A 25,831-nucleotide genomic window follows, 5' to 3' on the forward strand; every position below is an offset into this window, starting at 1 on the left:
AAACAGCAACAGCGGGAGTCGGGCAAAGGAATTGAAATCTAAACGAGGTTCAGCAGTTGTTCCAATTGTTTGATTTGAACCTTGGGAAGCGAGTGAGAGTGATGTTTGTCGTTTATGTTTTGTTGTTTCTACTGGACAGAATTACGCCAAATTTGGCAGAGAGGTAGATGTTCATCCAGAAGGAACCCTTTTTGTGATTTGATGTGAACCCATTCAGTGATTGCAAAGTTATTAAAGAAAAAACAAATGTGTGTATCTAGGATGCAGATCCACTGTGGATCCAGCAGATCTCATGCTGAGATCTCAATGGCTGCCAACATTTTAAACAGTAACTGTTGGCAGCCATTTTGGGATTCAAACTCAGCCAAGCCCCCAAAGAAAAGTAAAAGAAAGAGAAGGGGGCAGTGTAGGAATACCCTGTCCCCTATGGCTGATGGTGGAGGTCCCCAATTGAGGGTGGATCCGCGAATATGTTGCAAAATTTATAAAAACCAAGCACAGTCTCCCGTGCTTGTTTAAACCTTCCCCCCTGATAGTCCAGGTCCTGGGGTCAAATACTAATAAATACATTTGGGCGGGTGGGGAGAGCAGGCACAAGGGTGGCCCCCTCCCCATAACTGATTTTGAGGTAGAGGCGGCAGTGCTTGTTTCTAGTAGAGCCACCCGGTGGAATAGGTCCTGGGAGCATATATAAATACATAGGGGCCTATTAGGATTGCGGTGAATCCGCATCCTCCGGGCCGGCGGAAGCCACCGCCGGGCCGGATGATGCGGATTCACCGCTGCGGACCTCCAAAACACCACCAGCCACATTAGGATGGCGGTGTTATCAGCGGCGGACGGCAAGTCCGTCCGCCGCTGATCCGCGGGATGTTGTCTGCAATTTGGTGGCGGTGTCTGCTTCAAGCAGCACCCGCTGCAATGGTAAACATACAGGATGTGACCGCCAGGGTGGCGGTCACATCCTAATTCGCACGGCGGGACCGCCGCTGCCCCTGCAGACGGTCCCTCCACCTCTGGGGTGGCGGACGGACGCAGGTCCGTCCGCCATCCTAATCGGCCCCTTTGTTTGGGGAAGGTGTGCACGCAGTCACCCTCCCCATGGCTGATATCGGCTCTGGGGACCACCACCTCCTTGGGACAAGGCCATAACAATATAATAATGTTAAGGAGGTGGCCACCACCCCTCCTGGGCCCCAGGGACCACCACCCCCCTGAGAGCCGGCCCCAGTTACAAAATGGAGTGGGGCCATGGAGGCCCCCATCCCAGGCCATTTTCAGTCCTGGGGATCACCACCTCCCCGGGCATGGCCATAATGCTAATGGAGAGGGGGCCACACAGAACCTCTCCTGGGCCATTAACGGCCATGGGGACCCCCACCTCCAGGGTCACCCGTTGCATACCCCAGCTCCTATAGGCATTAATGGCTCTTAGGACGGCCACACCCCAGGGCTGGCTCCCTATGTGCTGAGGTGCCCACCATTGGGACATAGTAGTTTGCTGTCACTTGGCGGGAGCTATGACAGCTCCTGCCAAGTGAGAGCAAACAGTACAAAAACAGAGCTGGAAGTAGCCTTTTCATCTGTTTCCTGCTCGATGTGAAGCGGGTAGGAAAACAGGTGAATGAATATCTCCCACACACAAGAAGCAGCATTTTTGGCTACTCCCTGTGTGCAGGAGCAATGTCAGCTTCCACATTTGAGGCTCCCCCCAATGAACCCCAACAGTGCACACTGGGTGCATTGGATCGCCCCAGGGCACCTAACATCAAGTGGCCGGACCCCGGGGGATGGTCCTGGGCCAAAACAGCTTGGGCCTCACCTTCCAGTAATTGGCTGGGATGGTCCCGGGCCAAAACAGCTTGGGCCTCACCTTCCAGTAATTGGCTGGGCCCTGGGATATGGGGTCCCTGGGACCAAAACCAACCGGGGGAGGGTGCCACATGGTTCTGTGCACCTCTGCCAGTCAAAAAGTAGACGATCTCTGATATCTAGTCAGTGGCTGCGCAAATAGTGAAGCTTCTTTATTGTTTGCAAGGCCAGCAGCCAAATAGTGCATGGTGTCTGCTATTTATTCAGCTGCTAAATAGTGATTTTTATTTGCTTTTTGAACTTCTGTCAGTGAAACAGTATATGATCTTTGCTATCTAGTCGGCAGATGGGTAAATAGTCAATCTTCTTTGCTGCTTGCGCAGCTGCCTCCCAAATTAAACCCTGCATGGGTACCATGCAGCTTTCACAGTGGCATACTTTTCATACCTGGTAGATTTTGTGCCCCTCGCCATGAAACATTGCGTAAAGTCGATCAGCCTCCGTGGGTGTTAGATAAATAACCACACAACCCTACATTTGTATAATGTGGACATTTGTCAATGGATTTAGGAGTTTTTACTCCAATAGAAATGCAGGTTTTCAGTAAAATGCAAGCTCAGATGCACCAAAGGCTGCCAAACTTCTTTTTCCATGTTGACAAGTCCTCGTTTGATTGCCATACTCACATTATTAAATAAGAGCCAACCACTCATACTCACATTATTCAATAAGAGCCAACCACTGGAATTTTAAAGAACAATTAAGTATTGATTTCATTATTATATATCACTGACAAAGGCTGCAGCTGAAACGAGTTTGCTGAATTAAGGAATCTTTGGCTCCATGAGTGCTCTGTGCAGCTGTGAAAGATGCATGTTACATGTTTCTCCTATCTCAGGATTAATATAATATGAGACATTCAGTGACTTTTATTTATTGATGAAATCAGATCACGCTGGTACTTTTATATGGTGCCTATGTTGACTTACACCCGGACATATCACCCAAAAAACAAGCATTATGCTTAAAGGGCGAATCCTCTTTTGGTTACCATACTCACTTTATCCAATAAGAGTCAACCAAAGGACGTTTAAAGAACTGTTAAGTTTTCAGAGAGATTACATTTACTATTCCCACTCCAACCATGTCAACAGTAGGGGAAGAATTGGGACTTATGGGGGCAAGATTTACTATTCCACCTTCAGTCTGTGCAACCATAGGGAAAGTGCTAGACGCTAGCGGGATTAAATGTACTATTCCCTCTCCAGTCTGTATAACAGTAGGGAAAACATTGGACATCAGAGGGGTAAGATTTAGTATTCCCACTCCAGTCTGTGCAACAGTAGGGAAAGAATCGAACTTCGGTCGGTTTAAATTGACTATTCCCACTCCAGTCTGTGCGATCGTAAAGAAAGCATTGGACTTCGCAAGGATAAGATTTATTATTCCCACTCCAGTCTGTGCAACAGTAGGGAAAGCGTTGGACTTCGGAGCGGTAAGATTTGCTATTCCCACCCAAGTCTGTGCAACAGTAGGGAAAGCGTTGGACTGCAGAGGGTTAATATTTATTATTCCCACTCCAGTCTGTGTAGTAGGGAAAGTGTTGGACTTCAGAGGGGTTGCATTTACTATTGACACTCCGGTCAAAACAACACTAAGGAAAACATTGGACTTTGGAATGGGAATAGTACATTTAACCCAATCAATCTGTGCAACAGTAGCAGCAGGGAAAGCACTGGACATTGGAAGGGTAAGATTAACTATTCTCACTCCTGTCTGTGCAACAGCAGGGAAAGTGCTGGACTTCGGGGGGTAAGATTTACTATTCCCACTCCAGTCTGTGCAACAATAGGGAAAGTACTTCCCTTCAAACACATTACATATTTAAATAACACTATTCATTTGGAACAAATATAAAACTCCTATATGAATATTATTAATTAACCCAAAAAAATTATATATGAAAAATAAAAAACAATTAACATGATCAAACAATTTAATAATAAATAATTCTCAATGTAAAAAAATATGTATTACTTAATTTACTTCTCACAATATACCCCCACAAACCATGCTGTGTCTGACTTAAAGTATAACCAAAATAAATAAGTATAACACAATTTAGAAAACTGCATAACTACATAATTAACAATAATTATTTGTTAATTAATTATTACCTAATTAATGTCCCACTCAATACCCCTACAAACCTAGCAACCTAAACTAAAATAAATCAATACTCCATAATGGCATAATTAATTATCAATTAAATAATTAATAATAAATACATCATTGGTCATTGATTAATAAATAATTTCTCACTCTATATCCCTACAAACCCATCAGCCTACACCTAACAGATAGTGAATATATAAAGTTATTACACAATTAACATAATTAATAATCAATTAAATAATACATTAATATTTAATTGTTAATTATTACTTAATTCACTTCCCACCCTATACCTCTAAACACCCAGTAGCCCACAACTAAACTATAACAACAAATATAATAATTAAACAATGTTCATGATTCAAAGTCAATATTTAACATTACATTAATAATTAATTTGTAATTTTTACATAATAAACTTCCCAGCCTAAACTACAACAAACCTAGCAACCCGCTATGACACAATAAATCACTATTAGCAATTAAATAAAAAAATATTCATTACTCAAAATTACAAACTATATTTATATATTTAAAATATATTTAAAATATTCATATTAATAACATTATAGAAACAATAATAACACAAAATGAATATATGAACTAGAACACATTAAGATAATTAACAATATTATTGAAACAAAATTAACAACAATGATATAATCTAACTGAAAATATATATATTCTTGACAATATTTCTGCATCACGATATTTTTGTAACACAATATTTCAATATTTGCCTCCTGATATTTACAACTGGATTCTTTGTCCAAATACGCACCCCCTCCCCCCCCCCGGTCTAATGAATAACAAGAGTGCTAATCATTCAGTATTTATGTTAAAGACTTGCCACACCTAAGTATTTATGATGGATTCAAAATTGTAAAATCTAAAACATTCCCTTCAGAAATTAACAAAGTAAATGGCTTCTGTTTTCTCTTAGAAATTATGGTTAGTACTGTAGAAATCTAAAACAAGGACACATTTTCTGATTTCCCAAACAGCAACAAAGGGCTTTTAAACTAGTTGCTGAATGTATGTTTTTTTTATCCAGTTGATTGCTTAAATAATTGATACACAGTTGCATTAGCCTTTTGGCACACTTCTATTACTATGACTTATTTAAGACACATTTGGAAGAATATATGAGCGCCCGTCTTAGGAGACATTTTTCTTCATTTCTATATTTACTGCAGTGTGCTCTGTAGGAAATGCGTTCAGATGTAAACTGTGCTTCCATGAATATGGTGTTCAGCTGTACCAAACTTTTGTCATTAATACAGAATCTTAGCACTCTAAGTGCTCAATAGAAAACTGTGATATAATTGCGGTTGTTGACTAGGGAGCTAACTGGCAGGCTGCTGTTGGTGTTCAAAGTATGTTTCAGTCTGCAAGTCAGAATGTTTTACTGAAACGGATGAGAAAGAAATTTGAGAACCATATAGAATATGTGTCCGAATTGTGCTTTTTACTGCACTCACCATAATTTCTATGACAAAATGAACCCCCCTCATGTTGTTACTTTCTGAGGGAAGTGTTTTAAGATTCACAGCTTTGATTCAATAAAGGTTTCAGGTGTGGCACTCTTGTTATGAATAAGAACTTTAGGCCTCTAGTTGTTGATTAGAACACTGAATGAGGTGCAGTAGAAAATTGGGGAATCAACTGACAGGCCGCTGCTGCTGTTGGGAGTACATTTTACTCAGCATGTCAGACTTTATTCTCAGATGGCTGACAAAGTTAGTGTGAATTTACCGAAATTATGTTCTCATTTTAGCTTCAGGAGCACCTTCTATAACCTATATGAGAAAACCATGAGAGAAAAAAGTTTTATCCCACACATGGTTCATCAAATCCCAGGAAAGGATCAGCGTTTTGCACAGTCACCTCAAAAACAGGCCTCTACCACAATGCATTTCAATGGGGACCAGGTCCCTGAGTCCTTTAATGGCTTCCACAACATATTGTTCAGATTGTGACTGTTAGACCTGTCCGCCTTAGGGTAGTCTTCCCAAATTTATTTGCCTGCTTACCTCCTCTTTTTGATGATTCTTTTTGCTGGCCAATGCGTAAGTGCACATGCTTCTCCCTTAAGCATTGTAACATTAGTGTATGCACAATTGGCATGGTTAATTTACTTGTAAGTCTGTTTTAAAGTGGTATATCATATACCCAGGGCTTGGAAATTAAATGCTACTTGTGGGCCTGGAGCACTGATTGTCCCACGCACACAAGAAGCCCTTTAAACATGTATCATGCCTGCCACTGGAGAGCCTGTGTGTGCAGTTTTACAGCCACTTCAGCTTGGCTTTTGAAACCCTTTGTCAAGTCCTAAACTTCCCTTTTATTTCCCTTTTATTATATATATGTCACCCCTAAAATACTTCCTTGGTACGTAAGTGGAAGGTAGGGAATGTACTTTTAAATTTTGCATGTCCTGGTAGTGAAAAACACCCAAATTCATTATTCACCACTCCGCTTATAGGCTATCATTGGGAATTCCATAACACACTTTCAAGCTGTAATTCCTGATTAGAAAGGAGTAGCTGTATCATATTTTATATCTTTGGAAAGGTAAAGATAAATCCGCTTTACTGGTAAAGTTGGATCTAACATTACTGTTTTAGAAATGCGAGTTTTAGAAAGTGGACATATTTTTGCAATTACTGTACTGTGTGCCTGCCGCCAATTTCCAATACATGTATGGGGTGGGTGACAGTTTTACTTCATGCAGTCCCTCTAGAAAGTCACAAACACCGGAAGGTTAGGTGTGTCTGAGTATTCATCTGCATTCTGATTTCTCTTCCTGGGCATGAAGGGAGGGAGGAGCTGACACTTAAACCCGATTAGGTAGGGCTCTGTCCCCACACAAAGGGCTGACTACCCCCTACAGTTAATCTAGAGCTAGGGCTGGAAAGAAAGGGCTTCTCTGCACTTCAAAGACCCTTCTTTAAAGCCACACTCACTTCAAAGGCACAACTGAGTATAAGTACTGGAGGTCTGATCACACCAATTTAGACACTTCTGGACCTGTGACTAAACTGTGTCTGAAGAATTGCTGTGCTGCATCAAGGACTGCCACTCTGATAGACTGCTGATCTGTAAGACTAGCTTTTCTGTACTAGCTGTTCTGCTGTCCTGCTGCCTGCTGCTCTCTGATCCTGCTGATGGAGAGCTGGACTTGCCTGGCAACTGAAAGGAATTCCAAGGACTTCTTGGGTGGCCTCCTGTAGCTTGAGAATCAGGGCTATCAAAGTCTCTACACCTGCTCCTGTGCCTGGTTCACTGGAAGTAGACCCAGATACTTGCACCAGAACCATCAATGCATCCCCAGTCTGCGTGTAGCAGAACCGGTGTGTCAACCTTGTTGTTGGAGTAAAATCGGTGCATCGCTCTCAGACCCAATGCATCACCTTGAGAGCCCGATGCATCAGACCGTGCATCACCGCTGCCGCAGTGTGGAGAGATTGACATATCCCCACAACTGTGTGGAGAAACCCAGCGCATCACACTTCGGAACCAACACATTTTGGCTCGGCCCTTTGTCCAGGGAAACGACGCATCCCCACACCTGAATAAAGAAAATCAATTCATCACTTCGACTTTGGGCTCAACATCAACGCATCGCTCATCTGCACCCTGCATCTTGCTGTTGTGACTAGGATCAAGGTACTCTGTTCACCAGGTCTGCATGGCTCCTGTCCCCGGCTTCTGCTCCGTTGTGGTTGGCCTGAACTGTTGACTTTGCCCTCGGTCCAGTGTGACCAGAAAACCCCCACTGGTGCTTATAGTGTCTAAGTGCTAGAACTACTTATTCTTTAAAAATGCACATCTAGACTTCTACTTATTTGATTTTTGTCATTTTGGTCTTGATTTATTCATAAAATTATTTTCTACCCACCACCAATGATGCCTCCAGATATGTTATTAACATCCAGATTTGAAAGGAGATTAAAAAGAATACTTTGACCTGTGCTACCAGGAAATGTGTAATGAATAACAAATACTGCTTACTATGCATGAAAAATTGGGATGTTGGTTGTGAGCCCTTCTCAAACAACAGCCACAATCCTTGCCCTGGTACACCACAGAAGTCACTAAATTAACATGTGCTTAACCCTCCTGGTAGCTTGGCAGTACGGCCTACTTAGAGGCAATGTGTAAAGTATTTATGCAGCACTCAAACAGTAATATATCGAAAACACAAAACAAGAAAAATCCCTCACTGATTTAGAAACATAGACTAATATGTATTACAGTATTTGGCATCAAAATGAGAATAATCCAATCAGAAGAAATGGAGTTATGTATTTTTTAAGTTTAAAGTGAAAAATAGCACCAAAACGATCAGAGCACAAAGTTTGGAAATCTACTTATGCAAGACTCATGGCAATGTTGAAAGTTATGTCTGACCGCAATGAAGCGAGGTTCAGATACACAAAGTGGATTGGGTATGGTCTCCGCTTTCCTTTGGGCTTAGAAGAAATTTTAAAGAAATATGTCTGAGAAGGTAAAGTTCAGCTGGGCAAGGATGCTAGCAGTGTCCGAGGAGGAGCCCTAATTCTTAAGGAGCCGCTGGACGAAGATACAGTGAAAATTTCTACGTTCAAGCTCAGACTATTTTATGGCAGTCAAAAATCTCCAGGTGGTAGATGCTGCAGGCTATATCTGATGAGGGCTCCAGGAAGTCATATACCTCCCAGCCAGAATCCACTGAACAGGATTTGCATAGAAGATCGTAGCGGAATTACCATGAATTCAGACCAACCGTCAATGTACCCTTGGGCAGATCGTGAGTAGGTAAATCCTGGTCTCCTCTCGGTGCCCAGAGCATGTTTTTGCAGAACATGTTCTAAGTGCCAAGTTTTGGATTTGGCCTATCTGGGCACCTTTGACACCACTTCCAAAGGTCCAGGACTGGAGGACACCACTTGGAAGGTCAGAACTCACTCAGGCTGGGACTGGATGTTGGTTAAAGGGTGCACAGACATAATATCGACTCCAAAATATCGTTTGGACAGAATATCGAGTTTTAAATATCGTTTGGACAAAATATCGACAGGACAGAATATCGACAGTCAAAATATCGTTTTTAAGGTAAGTGAAGTAATATCGACTGTAAATAATATAGAAAGTGAAAATATCCAAGTATATAATCTAGATAGTAAAAAATATCGTTTTTTAAATAATATTTAATTATTTATAGTGTTTTTATGTTATAATATGTGTGAAAAGTGTCATTTTATGTTATAATTATTTTTAATTAATGATTTTTTTTTAATTATTGTGTAATTTTATTCTGTAGCGGGTTGTGGGTTTATAGGGGAATAGGGTGGGAAGTAATTTAATTACAATTAAATAAATATGTAAATGTATTAATTGGTAGTAATAATTAATTAATTGGTAATTAAATAATATTTGTTAATTATTTAAAATTTAATTGGTAATTAATTTAATTTAATTGATTAATTGCTAATTATGTAAATTAAAATAATTTATTTCCTGTAGCGGGTTGTGGGTTTATAGGGGAATAGGGTGGGAAGTAATTTAATTATAATTAATTAAATATGTAAATGTATTAATTGGTAGTAATATTTAATTAATTGGTAATTAAATAATATTTGTTAATTATTTAAAATGTAATTGGTAATTAATTTAATTTAATTGATCAATTGCTAATTGTGTAAATTTAAATAATTCATTTCCTGTAGCGAGTTGTGGGTTTATAGGGGAATAGGGTGGGAAGTAATTTAATTATAATTAATTAAATATGTAAATTTAATAATTGGTAGTAATATTTAATTAATTGTTAATTAAAAAATATTTGTTAATTAATTAAAATGTAATTGGTAATTAATTTAATTTAATTGATTAATTGCTAATTATGTTAAATTAAAGGGGTATTTTTAGGGTTCAGGGTCAGTTTTTGGTTTTTGGGTAAAGGGGTATTTTTAGGGTTCAGGGTCAGTTTTTAGTTTTTGGGTAAAGGGGTATTTTTTGGGTTCAGGGTCAGTTTTTAGTTTTTGGGCAAAGGGGTATTTTTAGGGTTCAGGGTCAGTTTTTAGTTTTTGGGTAAAGGGGTATTTTTAGGGTTCAGGGTCAGTTTTTAGTTTTTGGGTAAAGGGGTATTTTTTGGGTTCAGGGTCAGTTTTTAGTTTTTGGGTAAAGGGGTATTTTTTGGGTTCAGGGTCAGTTTTTAGTTTTTGGGTAAAGGGGTATTTTTAGGGTTCAGGGTCAGTTTTTAGTTTTTGGGTAAAGGGGTATTTTTATGGTTCAGGGTCAGTTTTTAGTTTTTGGGTAAAGGGGTATTTTTAGGGTTCAGGGTCAGTTTTTAGTTTTTGGGTAAAGGGGTATTTTTAGGGTTCAGGGTCAGTTTTGGGGTTTTGGGTAAAGGGTTTTTTTAGGGTTCAGGGTCAGTTTGGGGTTTTTGGGGTACAGGGGTACAGTGTAAAAATAAAGTAAAATTAAATTTACATTAATTTAATTTAATGAAATGAAATTAAATTAAATTATATTAAATTAATTTTAAATAATTTAAATTATAAAAATTATTATATACTTACCAATACTTACATTGTAATGGTAGTGCGTTGTAAAAGTTGCGTTGTAACGTCATATATCCACTGTTGCACTCCTTGGAGTGGGAATAGTAATTTTAACCCCTACGCTATCCAACGCTTTCCCTACTGTTGCACCCACTGGAGTGGGAATAGTAATTTTTACTCTTTTGTATTTGTACGTTAATAATATTGGCTATTATTTAATTACATTTTGTTACTATATATATATATATGTTTTAAGAAATATGATTAAAAAAATATTATTTTTTTACTTTCATTAATTATTTAATTATTAAAAGTTATTTTAAGTATTGTTAAGTATATTTTAGTAATCAATTTTTTATATTAATGTAATTAAACATTGTTTTTATTAAAGTCGATATTTTTTACAACTATATTTTTGTAAACGATATTTTTAACTCGATATTTTTGTACTTACCTGTTTGTAGATAGAAACTCGATATTTTGTCTCTCGATATTTTCTCAACGATATTTTTGTTGGTCGATATTCTGTCCCTCGATATTATTTCAGTGATCCTGGTTAAAGATGCTTAATTGAAGCCTTTTATATCCCTGAGGCTCTGATCAGGAGGCCAGCTAACCAACCCTTGGAGTCACTCTGACAGCCCTGTGTATAAGCAGGGAAATAGGTCTCAAGCAGCAGACCAGCCCTCTGAGGGCACAGGGTAGGCTTCAGGCAGCAGGGCAGTCCTCTGAAGTACACAGCAGGCCAGATTGAGCAGGAGAGTCCACTGTAGGTCTAAAGGTGAACTGAAGAGTTGCTCTGAGGGTCCTAGTTTTATACCTGGTTCCAGTTTTGAAGTGGAAAACACTCTGGAGTCCCCCCTCCCCCTCACAGAAGTGTCTGGAATTTCCTGCTCTCATTGCAGGTCGTTCTGAGTCACAAAAGGCTAGTGTGAATTTCTTGGTGTGAGTGCTGAGATAGTATCTTTGGAATGCAATTGGGGCTACACATAGCTCCGCCCCACCATCCAGCTAAGATGGCATATCCTGCCAACACCTAGTCACTCTATTGTGTGGCTGTCTGAACGAAATACAAAAAGGTCAACTGCCACTCAAACTAGTCAAGTGACCCTGGAACAGGCTGCAGGCCCAAATGGTTAGGACAAGAAAATGACAATTTTCTAAAAGTAGCATTTTCAGAATTGTGACTTAAAATCCGACTTTACCATTAAACGTGATATTTCTGCCTGTTCACAACCAAAAGTTATTAGTTATTAAATGTAATAAGGAAACTCAACATTATCCTATGGGAGAGGTAGGCTCACAATAGTGAAAAAACAAATGTGTTAGTTTTTCACTAAAAGGATATTTGAAGCTTAAATATACATGTGCAACTTTTATAATATACTTCACCCTGCCCAATGAGTTGTTTGTGGTCTACCCTAGGGGTGTTCTATATGTATTAAAAAAGAGAGTTTTAAGCTTGGCAAAAGGTTTATTTTAACAAGTCGAATTGGCAGTTTAAAACTGCATGCAGGCTGCAATGGTAGGTTTGATGCATATTTTGAACGGCAACTTATGTGGGTGGCAAAATAAGTGCTAAAGGCCTACATTTAATTTACAGGCCCTGTGTACATGTAGTACCACTTTACTAGGGATGTATGAGTAACTTAAATGTGCCAATTGGGTGTCAGAAATATTTTACCATGTTTAGGGGAGTGAGCACCAGTATGTAAGCACTGGTTAGCAGTAGAAAAGTGCACAGAGTCCGAATGCCAACAAAAACAAATCCAGAAAAACAGAAGGAGTTAAGGCAATCAGTTAAGGGTTGACCCTGCAGAGAGGGCCAAGGCCTACAACAATAGGTAACTTTTTACTGTGCTCTGTTGAAGTTAGGTGCTTTTAAGTTCACTTTCCACCCACATTGCTACATGGAAGAAATGGTGCCTGGAAGTTTCTCTGAGGCATGTTTTTGATTTTCCATTATGGACTTAATTCCCCAAGTCATTTATGTGTTTAGTACAACAATTATCTTTAATAGGGTCACAGAGATTGCGTCTGTAAATCAGTTTTGTTTTTCAATTGTATGTTTTATGTGCAATTTCAAACACCTCCAATGCTGGCACTCATCTGTTCACTGATTTGAAATAGCAGACACCCAAAATAACTCTTTATGGGACACAGCTCTACTTGCCAAGATGCAACATTTCAAGTCCGATACCTTCAGCCAGTCCTAACTTTTTTTCTCCCCAACAGAAGTGTGAACACTACAATCCTTTTAGACCATGCTTACAGTCCTAAAAGTGTGATTAAAGTGCCGGAATGCACAGACTGTTAACTTAAATGCAAGGACTGCTTTCACTGACATTGCACTTGACATGTCTTTGCAGCTTGTTTCTGCAGACTTCCTTCACACTTCTAGATTTATCAGTTTGTTTTTTGGGTGCTCTGTTTTGCAGTACCTTAAAGAGTAGCAGCTAAAATGTTCCAAAAAAGAACCACTGTTATAGGCCCATTTGAGAGGCTTTTCTTTCTTTTAAGAGTGTCACAACATTTTATGTTGTTAACTCACATCTATGGTGTATTCTCTGGTGTAATCTCACAAAAGCTTTAGGAAAACTTGAAGATGTTGGGTGGCATTTTATCCACTTAGTGTTTTGACTAATACATAATGGCTATACATATCACTGGTAACTACATTTGAACGAATTGCTCCTTATTATGTTTGCGAAGTCCAACGACCTTTCAGGAGTCCAACAGCGCCAGGATATGTATATAATTTTCAGCACCACCCAACTCCTGCAGTGCTGGCTATAACATCACCCATGCTGTGGCACTACACTCAACTGTGCTCAGTAAACCTCCAAAATTGACCCTTAATCACATTGGTACTGCTGATTAAATATTTAGCTAGCAAGGAAGCAATTTCTGGGACCTAATGTATATATGTAAATGTATTAAAAATATTTATAGTAATATGCTTGCTTTGTGGGTGCCACCATTTAAATATAAAAACTTTACAGATCGGTTTTCATGTACAACTGATATGTTTTACTTTACATATTGACTTTTTGTTAAAATGTGTTTCATGAGATTATTTTTAATGAGAAATGTTTATTTCGTTTTTATTCAATTCAATAAACGCAATAATGTGGGTACATTCGTCGTGCCTAACCAGTTGTCCGTTACATGTATAAAAATCCTTTCTGTTTTGTATTATCTCATAATAAAGAAACCTTCATTAACTTTGGTGGTCGAACAGAGAATTAATGCAGTAAATGATTACTTACATAAGTTTGGCCAGTGAAGTTATCCTCGTCATTTCCTGGGTCAATGGATCCATAATTTTTGATAAATTGTACTTCATTTTTCAAGGACATGTTCCGTTAATAACTCAAAAATTGTGTGTTCTGAGTTTCTAAAATAAAGAAAGAAAAAATCAATGCAGTTTTGATAATAAAAGGAGTGAATATTGAGGAATACTTTGTGTTTATTATTACTGGATGCAGTTCCCTGGCATAGCAGACATAATGCGGTGTGTAAGTGGTGAGGAGGTAATGGAGGATCTTGTAAGGAAGAATGCTGCCAGGAGATGAAATGTGGTAGGAGATGGAGCAGTGTGACAGGACATACAGGAAATGAGGATAAAGGACCATGCAGATATGAAGATTGGTGTGGAAAAGAACAGCCTTGGATACATGGTGTTCTTGGGAGATAAAAGTTCTGTAGAAATGTTGTGGATGTGTATGTGGAAGAGGCTCAGTTTGAGGGTCAACATGAATAGAAGGTTACATGGAAAATTACAACAATAAGGATTTTTCCCTTCACAGGCCCCAACATGACATAGAAATTAAATAAAAACTGTGTGTCGTCAGCTTTTATGCAGAATTCAAGGCCGCTGGAACAGATCATCTTAGACCCCCAGTGCGCAAGTGGAGATAAAAATAATAGCACAGTCTAAGGCAGTGATACTCAAAGTATGGCCCCGGTGCATGTGGCCCTCCTGACCTTTACATGCGCCCCTCTGGGCGACAGATGCACTGGGCTGCGGTTTACTCGACTCAGCACTAACATTTAACAAGCATTTGCAATGCAATAAATCTCGCATTTGAGAGAGCGAGAGCTATTGGCTTTGTAAATGACAATGTCTTTTACCTATGTGTTTTGGTTTGGAGTGGATGTATATAGAGTGGCATCAAAGTATGCGGGTTGTATCAGAATTGTTAGTTGTGGGATTGTGTGGTGTGTAGTGTATTTGTGTAGTGGAATTGTGTGGAATGGTGGATAGGGGTAAGAGATGCACAGAATATAATGAAAGAAAGATAGGGATAGGTAGCTTGTGCATGAAGCAGTGAATACATTCCAGACAGCAGTGCAGTAAGAGTGTATGAGAGAGAAAGAGGAGGAAAGCAGGCCACAGTCGCATAAATAGCAAGTGCAATGATTTGCCACTTTAGCAAGGTTTTGCAAGATTGTGCCTACAGATGTATAATTTGATATTTAATTAACATTACACCCTCCACAATCCTTCTCAAATTATAATTAACAGAAAACAAGGATTCCATATCCTCCAGTAGACTGTGACTGTCCCCTGCTTTGAAGTAAGAACATAATAAACCGCTGTTTACATGGCGTCGGACACTGGCTCGGAGATGTGGTTTGCTTTTGACATACATGTTGTTTTCTGAAGAGAGCGCCCTCCACCGACAACAGCAGATCTCTGGGGCCCAGAAACAATAATGAGGAAGAAACAGTGCGGAGCAGCCAGCACAACACTGCCCTAATTTTTCAGATGAGGGGACCACTGCAGTATGCTCAAATCTGCCCCCACGTGAGGTCTTCTGGTTGACGAGGAACTACTTTTGGCTGCAAATCCCTTATAGCTGCCGAGGCTCGAAGTAAAGATGGAGCCCCAAGGGTTAACTAACTCAAACTCAAACAACAAGACAAACTAATGTTATGTTCATAATCAATAGCGGTGAGCCCGACCTAGCATCAGTCCAAAACACAGTGAAGTGTAACAGATGGCAAGCACCTCCCCATGAGGCGTGTCAGGCTCAGAATAGACCGATCCAGCGCAGATCACGTAGCTAAGAACAACTCAGGAGAAGGTGAGGTCTTTGGGAAGGGCAGAGACTATGAAGGACAGGTGGTGGTCATGGACAGCTCGGTCGAAAGTGGGGCCTGAGGCAAGCATGTTATGGAGGTGTGTTTCAACTAACACATCGCACTGTTATCACACACTGACCATTTGAGGATGTAGTCACTTTCCATCTTTGTCACTTAATTTCGCAGTGTAAAAGCCCAATAGACAGGTAAAAGCACAACTTTATTCAGTATATATATCCTCTGTGCCATACACCGAACACATACGGATCATCATTAAACTTCCCGCAGTAAAAATGATGCGTCAGTGCCGCATAATGCACCCGAATGACGTTTTACTTTTTCTAACCCCTTTTCCTCATAAACTCAAAAGATTCATCCTTGAAAAATGTGCATTGCATAACCTTTTAAGATACTCCCTTCTTAAATGTGCATCACAAAGACTTAAAAGGTTCTTCCTTGTAAAATGTGCATTGTGAAAGCATGTCCGGAGTGCGGTAAGTTTGTAAAACTTGCAACTTGATTTGGATGCAAAGTTGTCTTTGTGCCCATATCAGGAGTCCTGATTGATGATGAAAGAAAGCTACAGTGTAAGCAACGTTATAAAAAGAAAAGTTCTCTAAAGAACAGATGATGAAAGTAAGCATAAGGAGACTTTGCTTGGCCGGTGCTCCTTAGCTTTAGCCGGACGTGAGGTATGGGCTGCGTGAGCAACTTATGAGGCAGCAAAGAAGAGCCACGTATGAGTGATCCAATGGTACGCAGGAGGCAGGTTTTCACTCCTTGTAGTGCTTACAGCAGGTCTTGCAGACAGCGCATGCGAGCTGCCTAGGCTCAACCTAAAATGTGTTAAATAACCAGCAAGCATTTATTTAAATGTTAATTGAAGTTAAAGAAAGGAAGTAGCTTGGATGTACTGCACCCCTTAACTATAGGAACACCTTTGTTTTTAACACAACGGTAGTCTCTTTAAAATTCATAAAGTGTATCTCTTTAAAATTCATAAAGTTTATTTCATTAATCTGCAGAACCGTTTCACCTCAAAAATTGCTAGTTCTCAAATAGGAATTTAGAAGCGTTCACGCTCCCCCCACTCTGACAACACTCCCATTAGTGATTAAGTCCAAACCCAGGAGAAGGTTTTGTACTGCACACTTCTTGAAGTCATATATTTCGAGGTCATCTTTATATGTGATAATGAAGAAAGAGAATGGAAATTGAAATAAAATGTTTGCCCAGGATCAAATAATTTGGTCAAGTGGGGAAGCTGGTATTTATCCCAGGTTTCTGGTTTCACATTGTGCAATTCAGTTCAGCCATTAGATGTACATGCTTTGCTTCCCCTACATCAGAGGGCTTGATACTTTTTTGCTCTGAGTCTCCCCTAAGCAAAATGCTTTGAAGTCGGGCCCCCTCCTCCAAAAATGAATGGCAAGAATAGTAGCTTGAATGTACTGCACCCCTTAACTATAGGAACACCTTTGTTTTTAACACAACAAATGTGAATGGTAGTCTCTTTAAAATTCATAAAGTGTATTTCTTTAAAATTCATAAAGTTTATTTCATTAATCTGCAGAACCGTTTCACCTCAAAAATTGCTAGTTCTCAAATGGGAATTTAGAAGCGTTCACGCTCCCCCCACTCTGACAACACTCCCATTAGTGATTAAGTCCAAACCCAGGAGAAGGTTTTGTACTGCACACTTCTTGAAGTCATATATTTCGAGGTCATCTTTATATGTGATAATGAAGAAAGAGAATGGAAATCGAAATAAACTGTTTGCCCAGGATCACATCATTTGGTAAAGTGGGGAAGCCGGTATTCATCACAGGTTTCTGGTTTCACATTGTGCAATTCAGTTCAGCCATTAGATGTACATGTTTTGCTTCCCCTGCATCAGAGGGCTTGATACTTTTTTTCTCTGAGTCTCCCCTAAGCAAAATGCTTTGACGTCGGACCCCCTCCTCCAAAAATGAATGGCAAGCATAGGGAGAGTGAGAGGAGAAGGGGTGAGCTACGGGATGATGCTTAGGAGATCATTTCGGGGGTATTTTTGCTGTAGCTCATAATCTACACTATATGAGAGACTTATAAAAGTACAAATATGTCAAACCAAAACAGAAATGGACCAAAAGTACTAGACCCCATAATTGGCGTGAAGTGAGCCTGGGTGCCAATGCAACTGCACCTGCTGCACTAAAAAACCTTTAAAAAAAATAAGCCCCAAAAACTCCCTAACTTCCTCAAGGCATCTCTCTGAGGAAGCTTTCTCGATCCTTTGTAATCTAAAAAATGCCACCATCCCACATATAGCTCCACTACCTCTGGGCTATCTCTTTGATGCTATCCAAGGAACTCATTGCTCTTCTCTTTCTCCTGGACCGTTACTCTGAGGCCTAAGGAGTCGGGATGATCTGCATGAAAATATAGAACAAAGCGGACGGGTTGGCGGTTCTGCCCGCATCATTTGGATGCAACCACACAAAGTGTGGTCGGAAACATCCATTTTTCAATGGGAACTTGTTTGGCAGGCGGAAAATGTTTCCAACCATCATGGTGCCTGACACAGTGCAGAGCTGTTTTGGGGGGCATCATAGCTGCCCCCAGGGCCAAATGCAGGGGAATGGGGCCATGCTAGGGGACCCCAAAGTCAGTTTCCGACAGCCGATCCATGTCGAAAGGCCAGCATGGATTGGCTGTCGGAAATCAACATCAGAATCCCGATGGCGGAAACGCCATCCTTAAGGAATTATGAGGCCTTTCCCGACTGGCCAACAGGCTCCTTGGGCCCGTCGGAGCCACATCAAATTCCCCGGCCGGTTTATCATCATAATACGGAGGTCAGACTCTAAACCTAAAATGACAGTCGGGAGGCTTTCCAACCAGCATTGTATTTAGGCCCTAAATGTAAAGGCAGCTTGAAAGCCACTTTAGGCTTTAATTGATGGTGGCACCTGAGGCTTCATGGGGACAATGAGTTATTCTTTTTCATACTTAACGTCATTGTGTTATAAACTGAGTTTAAGAAAGTTCTAGAAAGTGTGCAAATGTTTGCACGAGGCAATGTTGACCTATTACTTAACTATGTATGTTGAAAGCACTTGTTTTATTTTAAAATACCAAACATTTTGCAACAGTCTACCTTATACTGTGCATAACATATTCAAGAATAAGGACTTGCATGTTTACAGTGCTTTCTTCTCCAGGCTGGGACCTTCTAGCACTATAATACACACACTACTATTCTTCATATTTGCAGTGGTCATATCACCCAAATGAAATTTCAGAATGTAAAAGAATGCAGTTCTATCTGATTAGCTTAATTTACGTTTAATTTTCGTTTTCAGGTTTCTGTGTTATTGTATATGCAATTAACTGAAAGTGAAAAACAAAACACTTGAAGAATATTTTCTTCTTTTTAGCCACGTTTTTGACACTGCCACCACAGGACTAAAAGGAACAAAATATTCTGTCAGTGTCTTGTTTTTCACTTTCAGTTACCTGCATATAAAACAATACAGAAACCTTAAACAAAAAATAAATACAAGTTCAGCTAATCCGATGGAAATACATTATTTTGAATTAGGAGGTCCAGATGTGTTTTTTTACCAATTCAAGGACTGTATGTATATGAAGACAGTCTGGAAACTTTCAAGTTGCGCTTCCAGGCCATCTTCATTTTCAAGTGCTTGGTGAGCCAAATGCGCCCCCGCTAGGAATGCAGCCACGCCCCCCAGGGCTGCGCACTCCACAGTTTGATCACCTCTGCCCTACCTCCACTTTATGCCCCACCACCCTGCTGGCATCAATGCGGCCCTTGGTCACATCAAAGGCCAAACTTTTCGATACCTGGGAAAAAGTTTGTGAGTAACCATGGTCTAAGGTATGCCTGCTAAAATCTTCGATGATAAGCCAAGGCATATTCATTTTGCTAAACTCTCCTGAAGAGTGGGCGTGAGGCATTTGAGGACCAATGCTGGTAGCCATTGCTTGGGAGTAGGGCAGAAGGACGTAACCATGGACTGTTTATCATTTTAACACTGGTAAATAACACCTCTGGAAAGTTTGATCACAGTGTATGTTTACTTGTGTACTCAGGGAAGGTGAGAGAATATGTTGTAAAGGAACTCATCCAAAAATGCACAAAAGGTTTGAAGCACTTGCAGTAACATTTGAAATGCCACTTTATTGTACCGGATATTTTTTGTTTTATGATATATGTTTATGTCTAAATAATGTCCCTGGTGCAACCAATCCACAAGACATATCTTCAAATATCTCTTTAGTCATGCTGATCATAAATCTGCGCTACCCTCAATCCAGCACTTCACATGGTCAACCATTTATTTCTCCACAACCAGTGCGCGAATGGCCACTGCAACATTTACAGCGGCACAGTGTTTGGGGTGGGCATTATTTTCGTATTTATATCCCCAGATCACAAAATCCATAACAACCTTATCATCTTGGCAGGTAAGTTTGATGTGCTGCTCAACAGCTAATGCCCATTCACGTAGACCTCGCCTCCAAACCGGGACCTTCGGCGATTGAGGCGCCCTCCAGGGGATAGCAATCAATTGTCTTGCCAAACGCACCCCAAGCGCTAGGAGCCAGGCGCAGGAGCACTCCCAGAAAACAGATTTTCACTGTTTTTATCAGGGTCACTCTGACTAGATGTGACAGTGTGGTGTTCACTTCTGCGTAGAAACTCACCAGCCATGCACAGGCCTATATCCCATGCAAGAAGCCTGCCTAAGGCTAGCTGCATCTGCAACACTTGGCCGAGGTCTCAGGATATATTTTAGAGAGTTTCCTAGGGGTCATTTAGGTTTGGTGCCGAAAGTTAAAGGGGGCATTGGGCATTACCAGCAAGACCTCCTTGCATTTTCTTCACTACTATCAGTCTACGCAATCCGCACTCCACCTATCATTAATGAGCGTTGCCTTTCCCCCTTTGTCCCTGAATCTTCACTAGCTGTCTCATCACAGCAAGTTTGTGCAACTCCTACGGAAATAAGGTCCAGCACCCACAGAATATATAAGTCAACATAGTGTACTGCAGGACTTGCGCCGGGTCTACCCCTAAACTACTCCAGGGTCTGCTCAAAACAGATAAACCTTTTTATTGAGACAGAGATCCCCTGTATTCATGCAGCCACCCTCGCGCCACCTCACAAGGACATGTCTTTTAGAAGGGCAGAAATGGCCTCATAGCCCACAAGGGCAGGTCTTCTGCATAGAGTGCTCTCCACAAGACCATGGCCACAGCTGTATGCCATGCTCGGCCTATCTGTTGCATGCAGTATGGAAAGGAACCAGCGTCCATGTTCCCTATCATGAGGAGCTCTAGTAGTGTGTGTGAGTCACATGTGCCCACCAGTAGAGCTTTTTCTCAGGTCAGGTCATCATCAAGCTACTCCACCACATGCTGTTGTTGCATGGTCATGTAGTATAAGAAAAGATCAGGTAGCCTGAGGCCTCCATCCCTCTAAGGGAGTTTCAGCATGCCTAGTTCTACCTGGCTCAGTCTACCTGCTCTTACTAGTGCCAACAGCAGCTTATCCAGTTCTGTAAATGTGGAAGGTGGGACTGTGCACATTATGTTCTCTAGCACATACAGGCAGAGTGGCAAGAAGCCACTGAGATTCTTCCCGTCATGGATTGTGGTAGCCTTTTTCAGAACTCAATGGACTTGGCCAGCATCCTACCCACATTAAAAAGTCATAATGGACCACAGGGCATCGCAGGGCTCAGATCCCGAGATAGCATAAAGTGTTTTGCCACCACTGCAACTCCAGTTCCTGCGGTAGAACCGCATTCACCGTCCTAGTGTGGCAAGTGGAAAGAGTTTGAACTTAGCTCTGTATGTGCGTAGTCTTGACCCATCCACAAATCTGCTCAGCTATTCCAGCAATGTTGGAACTGACCATTCCGATTATGCAGGTACACCATGATGTCACACTTTCTGTGTGTACCCTTGCCACAGTTCATGTGTATAATAGCTGCACCAATTGAATGAAGTTGAGTATGAATCCCATATGCTGCAGAACAGACCACATAGAGTGCCATCCAACCGCATCGAAAGCTCTTTCTATTTCAAGAGTTGCCACCATGTAACTGTCCTCTGAGGTGGCCAGCATGTGCATAATATGATTAAACTGACAAAGGTTTGAGCTGACATTGGTTAAAAGGGATATAGCAAGGATGTGGAAAGTGACAACCCAACCTTCTCTCCCGGCCTGGAAGAATGGGTTAGACTTCTGCATGGGATTAGAAGAAATCCCAATATTCAAGGCCAGGGGGTGCCCGCAAAAGCATCCCAAAATCTAGAAGAGATAGGCAGACCATCGGGGCCTAGATCTGGACCCGGTGCCCCCAGTAGATTCATTGGTATCTATAGTGTTATGCGGGCCTTTGGGAAAGGAGATCTGAAGGGTGGTGGGGGAATTGATTTGTGAGAATGGATGAGGCAGTGGCACACAAGACGTAGTAGTGAGTTAGTGCAACAGGGGTTCATTGTGTTTATGTTATATTGTTTTTTGAGATTGATGATAAGAAAAATGTATACCTCAATCGTCAATAAACATGATTTGCAGTGTCTACTATGGCAGAGGCTTCCTTGGTCAAGCAGCTCTGCAATGTATATGATTTTTGACACAATAACATTTGTTTTCAAACTGCCAAAGGTTTTACATTGCGCTCCTCCCTGGGATAAACCCAGTTTGGTCACAGTGTATCATTGTTTGGACCACTCGCAGGAGTCGTTTGGCCAGCACCGTACACAACTTTAGGTCAGTGTTGAGTATAGACGGTAACCTACAGGAGAAGAGCTCGGCATCTTTCCCTTCGACATCAACACTATCATTCCCTCTCTTATAGTCCAGAAATTTTTTAAGGGTTACCGGCAGCAGCATCTGATATAATTCATTCCGAAGGCCATTAGTCCCCACCGTTTTTCGCCGCCTTCATGTTCACCCGCTCCTCCTTCAACTCTTCTAGCTTCAGGGGGGCTTCCAGGAGTTTTTGGTGCCCCGGCTCAACTGGAGCAGGGCAGGTACCTGGAAATAGTCCCCCAGAACTTCGGTGCCTGCCAATGGTGTTTGAAAAAAGCCATCCCACAGAGAGTCAGGAGGCATTTAACTGATTTTGAGCCATCAGTACCATTCCATCTTCCCCATGCAGTGATACGATGTGGGACTGCCGCCTATCCCTCTTCAACAGCCATGCAAACATTCTGCGCACCTTGATGCCTTCCTAGGCCATTTTTTGCCTATAATGGGTGCATGAGTATTTCTCCAGTTGTGGCCATGCCTCTTCTATTTGGTGCTCGCTCTACACCAGCAGCTGACAGAAGCTAGGGTCCTGGTCTGTGTGGCTATCCCAATCTGTCTGTCTATGTTCCAGATCAGTGAGCTCTTGCTCCAGCTGCACCCACACCCCATGCAAATAGTCTTTACACTCCCCCCTCAGTGCTGCTTTATAAGCCTGCCATTCAGTCAGCCTATTTTCAGTAGTTTTGGAGTTCTCTGGGAAGAAGTGTCTCGTGAACTCCTTCATGTGTTCTAAAAAAGCTTCATATTGGAGCACCTCAGTAGGGAACTTCCAAAGGGGGATTTTAGGCATGGTCTACACAGACAGCAGAGTGACAAGTAGTGGGGAGTGGTCCAATAAGTAACAGTTAAGGTACACTGAACTTTCAAGCAGGTCTAGGTCCTCTCCCCACCCTGGCACCATATCCAACCTGCTGTAAACCCCAAGCACAGGAGAGCAATATGAAAATCCACTTCCTACCGGATGTGGTGTCGCCAGATTTTCAACAAGTGGAGGTTCTCCATCACCTCCCTCAAAGAGGCTTCCAAGTGAGGCACAGTTAAAGTCCCCCGCCTACAAACATCTCATGTGTATGTTCAGACCAATTCATTTCAGCATCTTAGGATAAAACATTTTGTCATCCACATTAGGTGCATAGGGCTTTACAATGCAAGTGTCAACCCCATCCAGTGTCCCTACAACAATAACATAGCACCCCTGGTGGTCCAGGTATATCTCCTTCTGTAAGAAGAGGGCTCCATCTTCTATCCAAGTCACTACCCCTCAAGCATTATTGGAGTATGTAGCTGCAAACATATGTCCCTGCCATTTTTTCCCCAGGTGTGTAGCTTCCGCCCTCAGCAGGTGAGTCTCCTGGAGGAGTGTCCCCTGTACCCTATATCTTCGCAAATATGAGTGCACCCGGTATCTTTTAATGCAGTTGTTTAGCGCCTGACATTCCATGTAATCAATGTCCTATTAGAAATTTAATAGTGAAGCTTTGGGGGGTGTCTTCCCCCATTGTAGGTCACCAATAAGGAGGTTGAATGGGCTTCTAAAGCTTACAGGCCAGGCGTGACTAGTAAGGCGCTGCACATGTATCTTGATTGCCCTTCTAATAAACAGTGAAAAAGACCCTAACTAAACTCCGCTAAGTCTTCATTCCTCCCCCTTAACTTTGGACAGACATCTTCCTAATCCTAACTTGGCCCCTGCCCAGGTGTAACATTGAGGTGTCCACTCAAGGACCCCCACGCACAGAATCCTTCTCCCGCCTGGCAAAACTAAACACTATTCCTCCTGCTTCTAAGCCAGGAGAATAATAAAAGAAGGTAAAAAAGTAAGAACAGAGGGGCCGATTACGATCACAGTCGGAAAGCCTCAGGTTCCACTCCGTCTGCCTTAATTACAATTTGCAAACACAACAATGATGGACAGAATGTGGATCAATGTCACACATTCACCCCAGTCCAAAGATCTGGGCCCAAATCCATCGTTTTTCCACTCCACACCACCCTGGGTTAGACAATGGCGATATGCAAATCAGCGCTGACCCTGTGCCCCATGGGAACAGTCCAGTCCGAACTACAAAAGCCATGTCCTTCCCAGAACGGAAACAAGCATCCGAGGACCGGACCGGTTTCGAGGTAACACCTCTCATCAGCCCGGCTAGCTTGATTCCAGTGGTGTGGAGTGCCTGGGACTCACGTCTGAGCATCCCCAGTACACTTAGAGCGGTACCTGCAAACACAACAATGATGGACAGAATGTGGATCAATGTCACACATTCACCCCAGTCCAAAGATCTGGGCCCAAATCCATTGTTTTTCCACTCCACACCACCCTGGGTTAGACAATGGCGATATGCAAATCAGCGCTGACCCTGTGCCCCATGGGAACAGTCCAGTCCGAACTACAAAAGCCATGTCCTTCCCAGAACGGAAACAAGCATCCGAGGACCGGCCCGGTTTCGAGGTAACACCTCTCATCAGCCCGGCTAGCTTGATTCCAGTGGTGTGGAGTGCCTGGGACTCACGTCTGAGCATCCCCAGTACACTTAGAGCGGTACCTGCAAACACAACAATGATGGACAGAATGTGGATCAATGTCACACATTCACCCCAGTCCAAAGATCTGGGCCCAAATCCATCGTTTTTCCACTCCACACCACCCTGGGTTAGACAATGGCGATATGCAAATCAGCGCTGACCCTGTGCCCCATGGGAACAGTCCAGTCCGAACTACAAAAGCCATGTCCTTCCCAGAACGGAAACAAGCATCCGAGGACCGGCCCGGTTTCGAGGTAACACCTCTCATCAGCCCGGCTAGCTTGATTCCAGTGGTGTGGAGTGCCTGGGACTCACGTCTGAGCATCCCCAGTACACTTAGAGCGGTACCTGCAAACACAACAATGATGGACAGAATGTGGATCAATGTCACACATTCACCCCAGTCCAAAGATCTGGGCCCAAATCCATCGTTTTTCCACTGGAATCAAGCTAGCCGGGCTGATGAGAGGTGTTACCTCGAAACCGGGCCGGTCCTCGGATGCTTGTTTCCGTTCTGGGAAGGACATGGCTTCTGTAGTTCGGACTGGACTGTTCCCATGGGGCACAGGGTCAGCGCTGATTTGCATATCGCCATTGTCTAACCCAGGGTGGTGTGGAGTGGAAAAAAGATGGATTTGGGCCCAGATCTTTGGACTGGGGTGAATGTGTGACATTGATCCACATTCTGTCCATCATTGTTGTGTTGGCAAATAACCACTCTAAGTGTACTGGGGATGCTCAGACGTGAGTCCCAGGCACTCCACACCACTGGAATCAAGCTAGCCGGGCTGATGAGAGGTGTTACCTCGAAACCGGGCCGGTCCTCGGATGCTTGTTTCCGTTCTGGGAAGGACA

General features: G+C 42.0%; 1 protein-coding gene across 1 annotated transcript in view; it reads right to left on the reverse strand.

The window, feature by feature from the left end:
* LOC144799981 (ATP-binding cassette sub-family C member 12-like) overlaps positions 1–13,930 on the reverse strand; it is a 973,671-nt gene extending 959,741 nt beyond the window's left edge. The window contains exon 1 of the mRNA XM_078671636.1: positions 13,802–13,930. Coding sequence (XP_078527762.1) covers positions 13,802–13,891 — 90 coding nt within the window. The 5' untranslated portion in view covers positions 13,892–13,930. The remainder of the gene's footprint in view (positions 1–13,801) is intronic.
* Positions 13,931–25,831: the final 11,901 nt, after the last annotated feature.

The sequence above is a fragment of the Lissotriton helveticus genome, chromosome 12, assembly GCF_964261635.1.
Source record: "Lissotriton helveticus chromosome 12, aLisHel1.1, whole genome shotgun sequence".
Classification (NCBI taxonomy): Eukaryota; Metazoa; Chordata; class Amphibia; order Caudata; family Salamandridae; genus Lissotriton; species Lissotriton helveticus.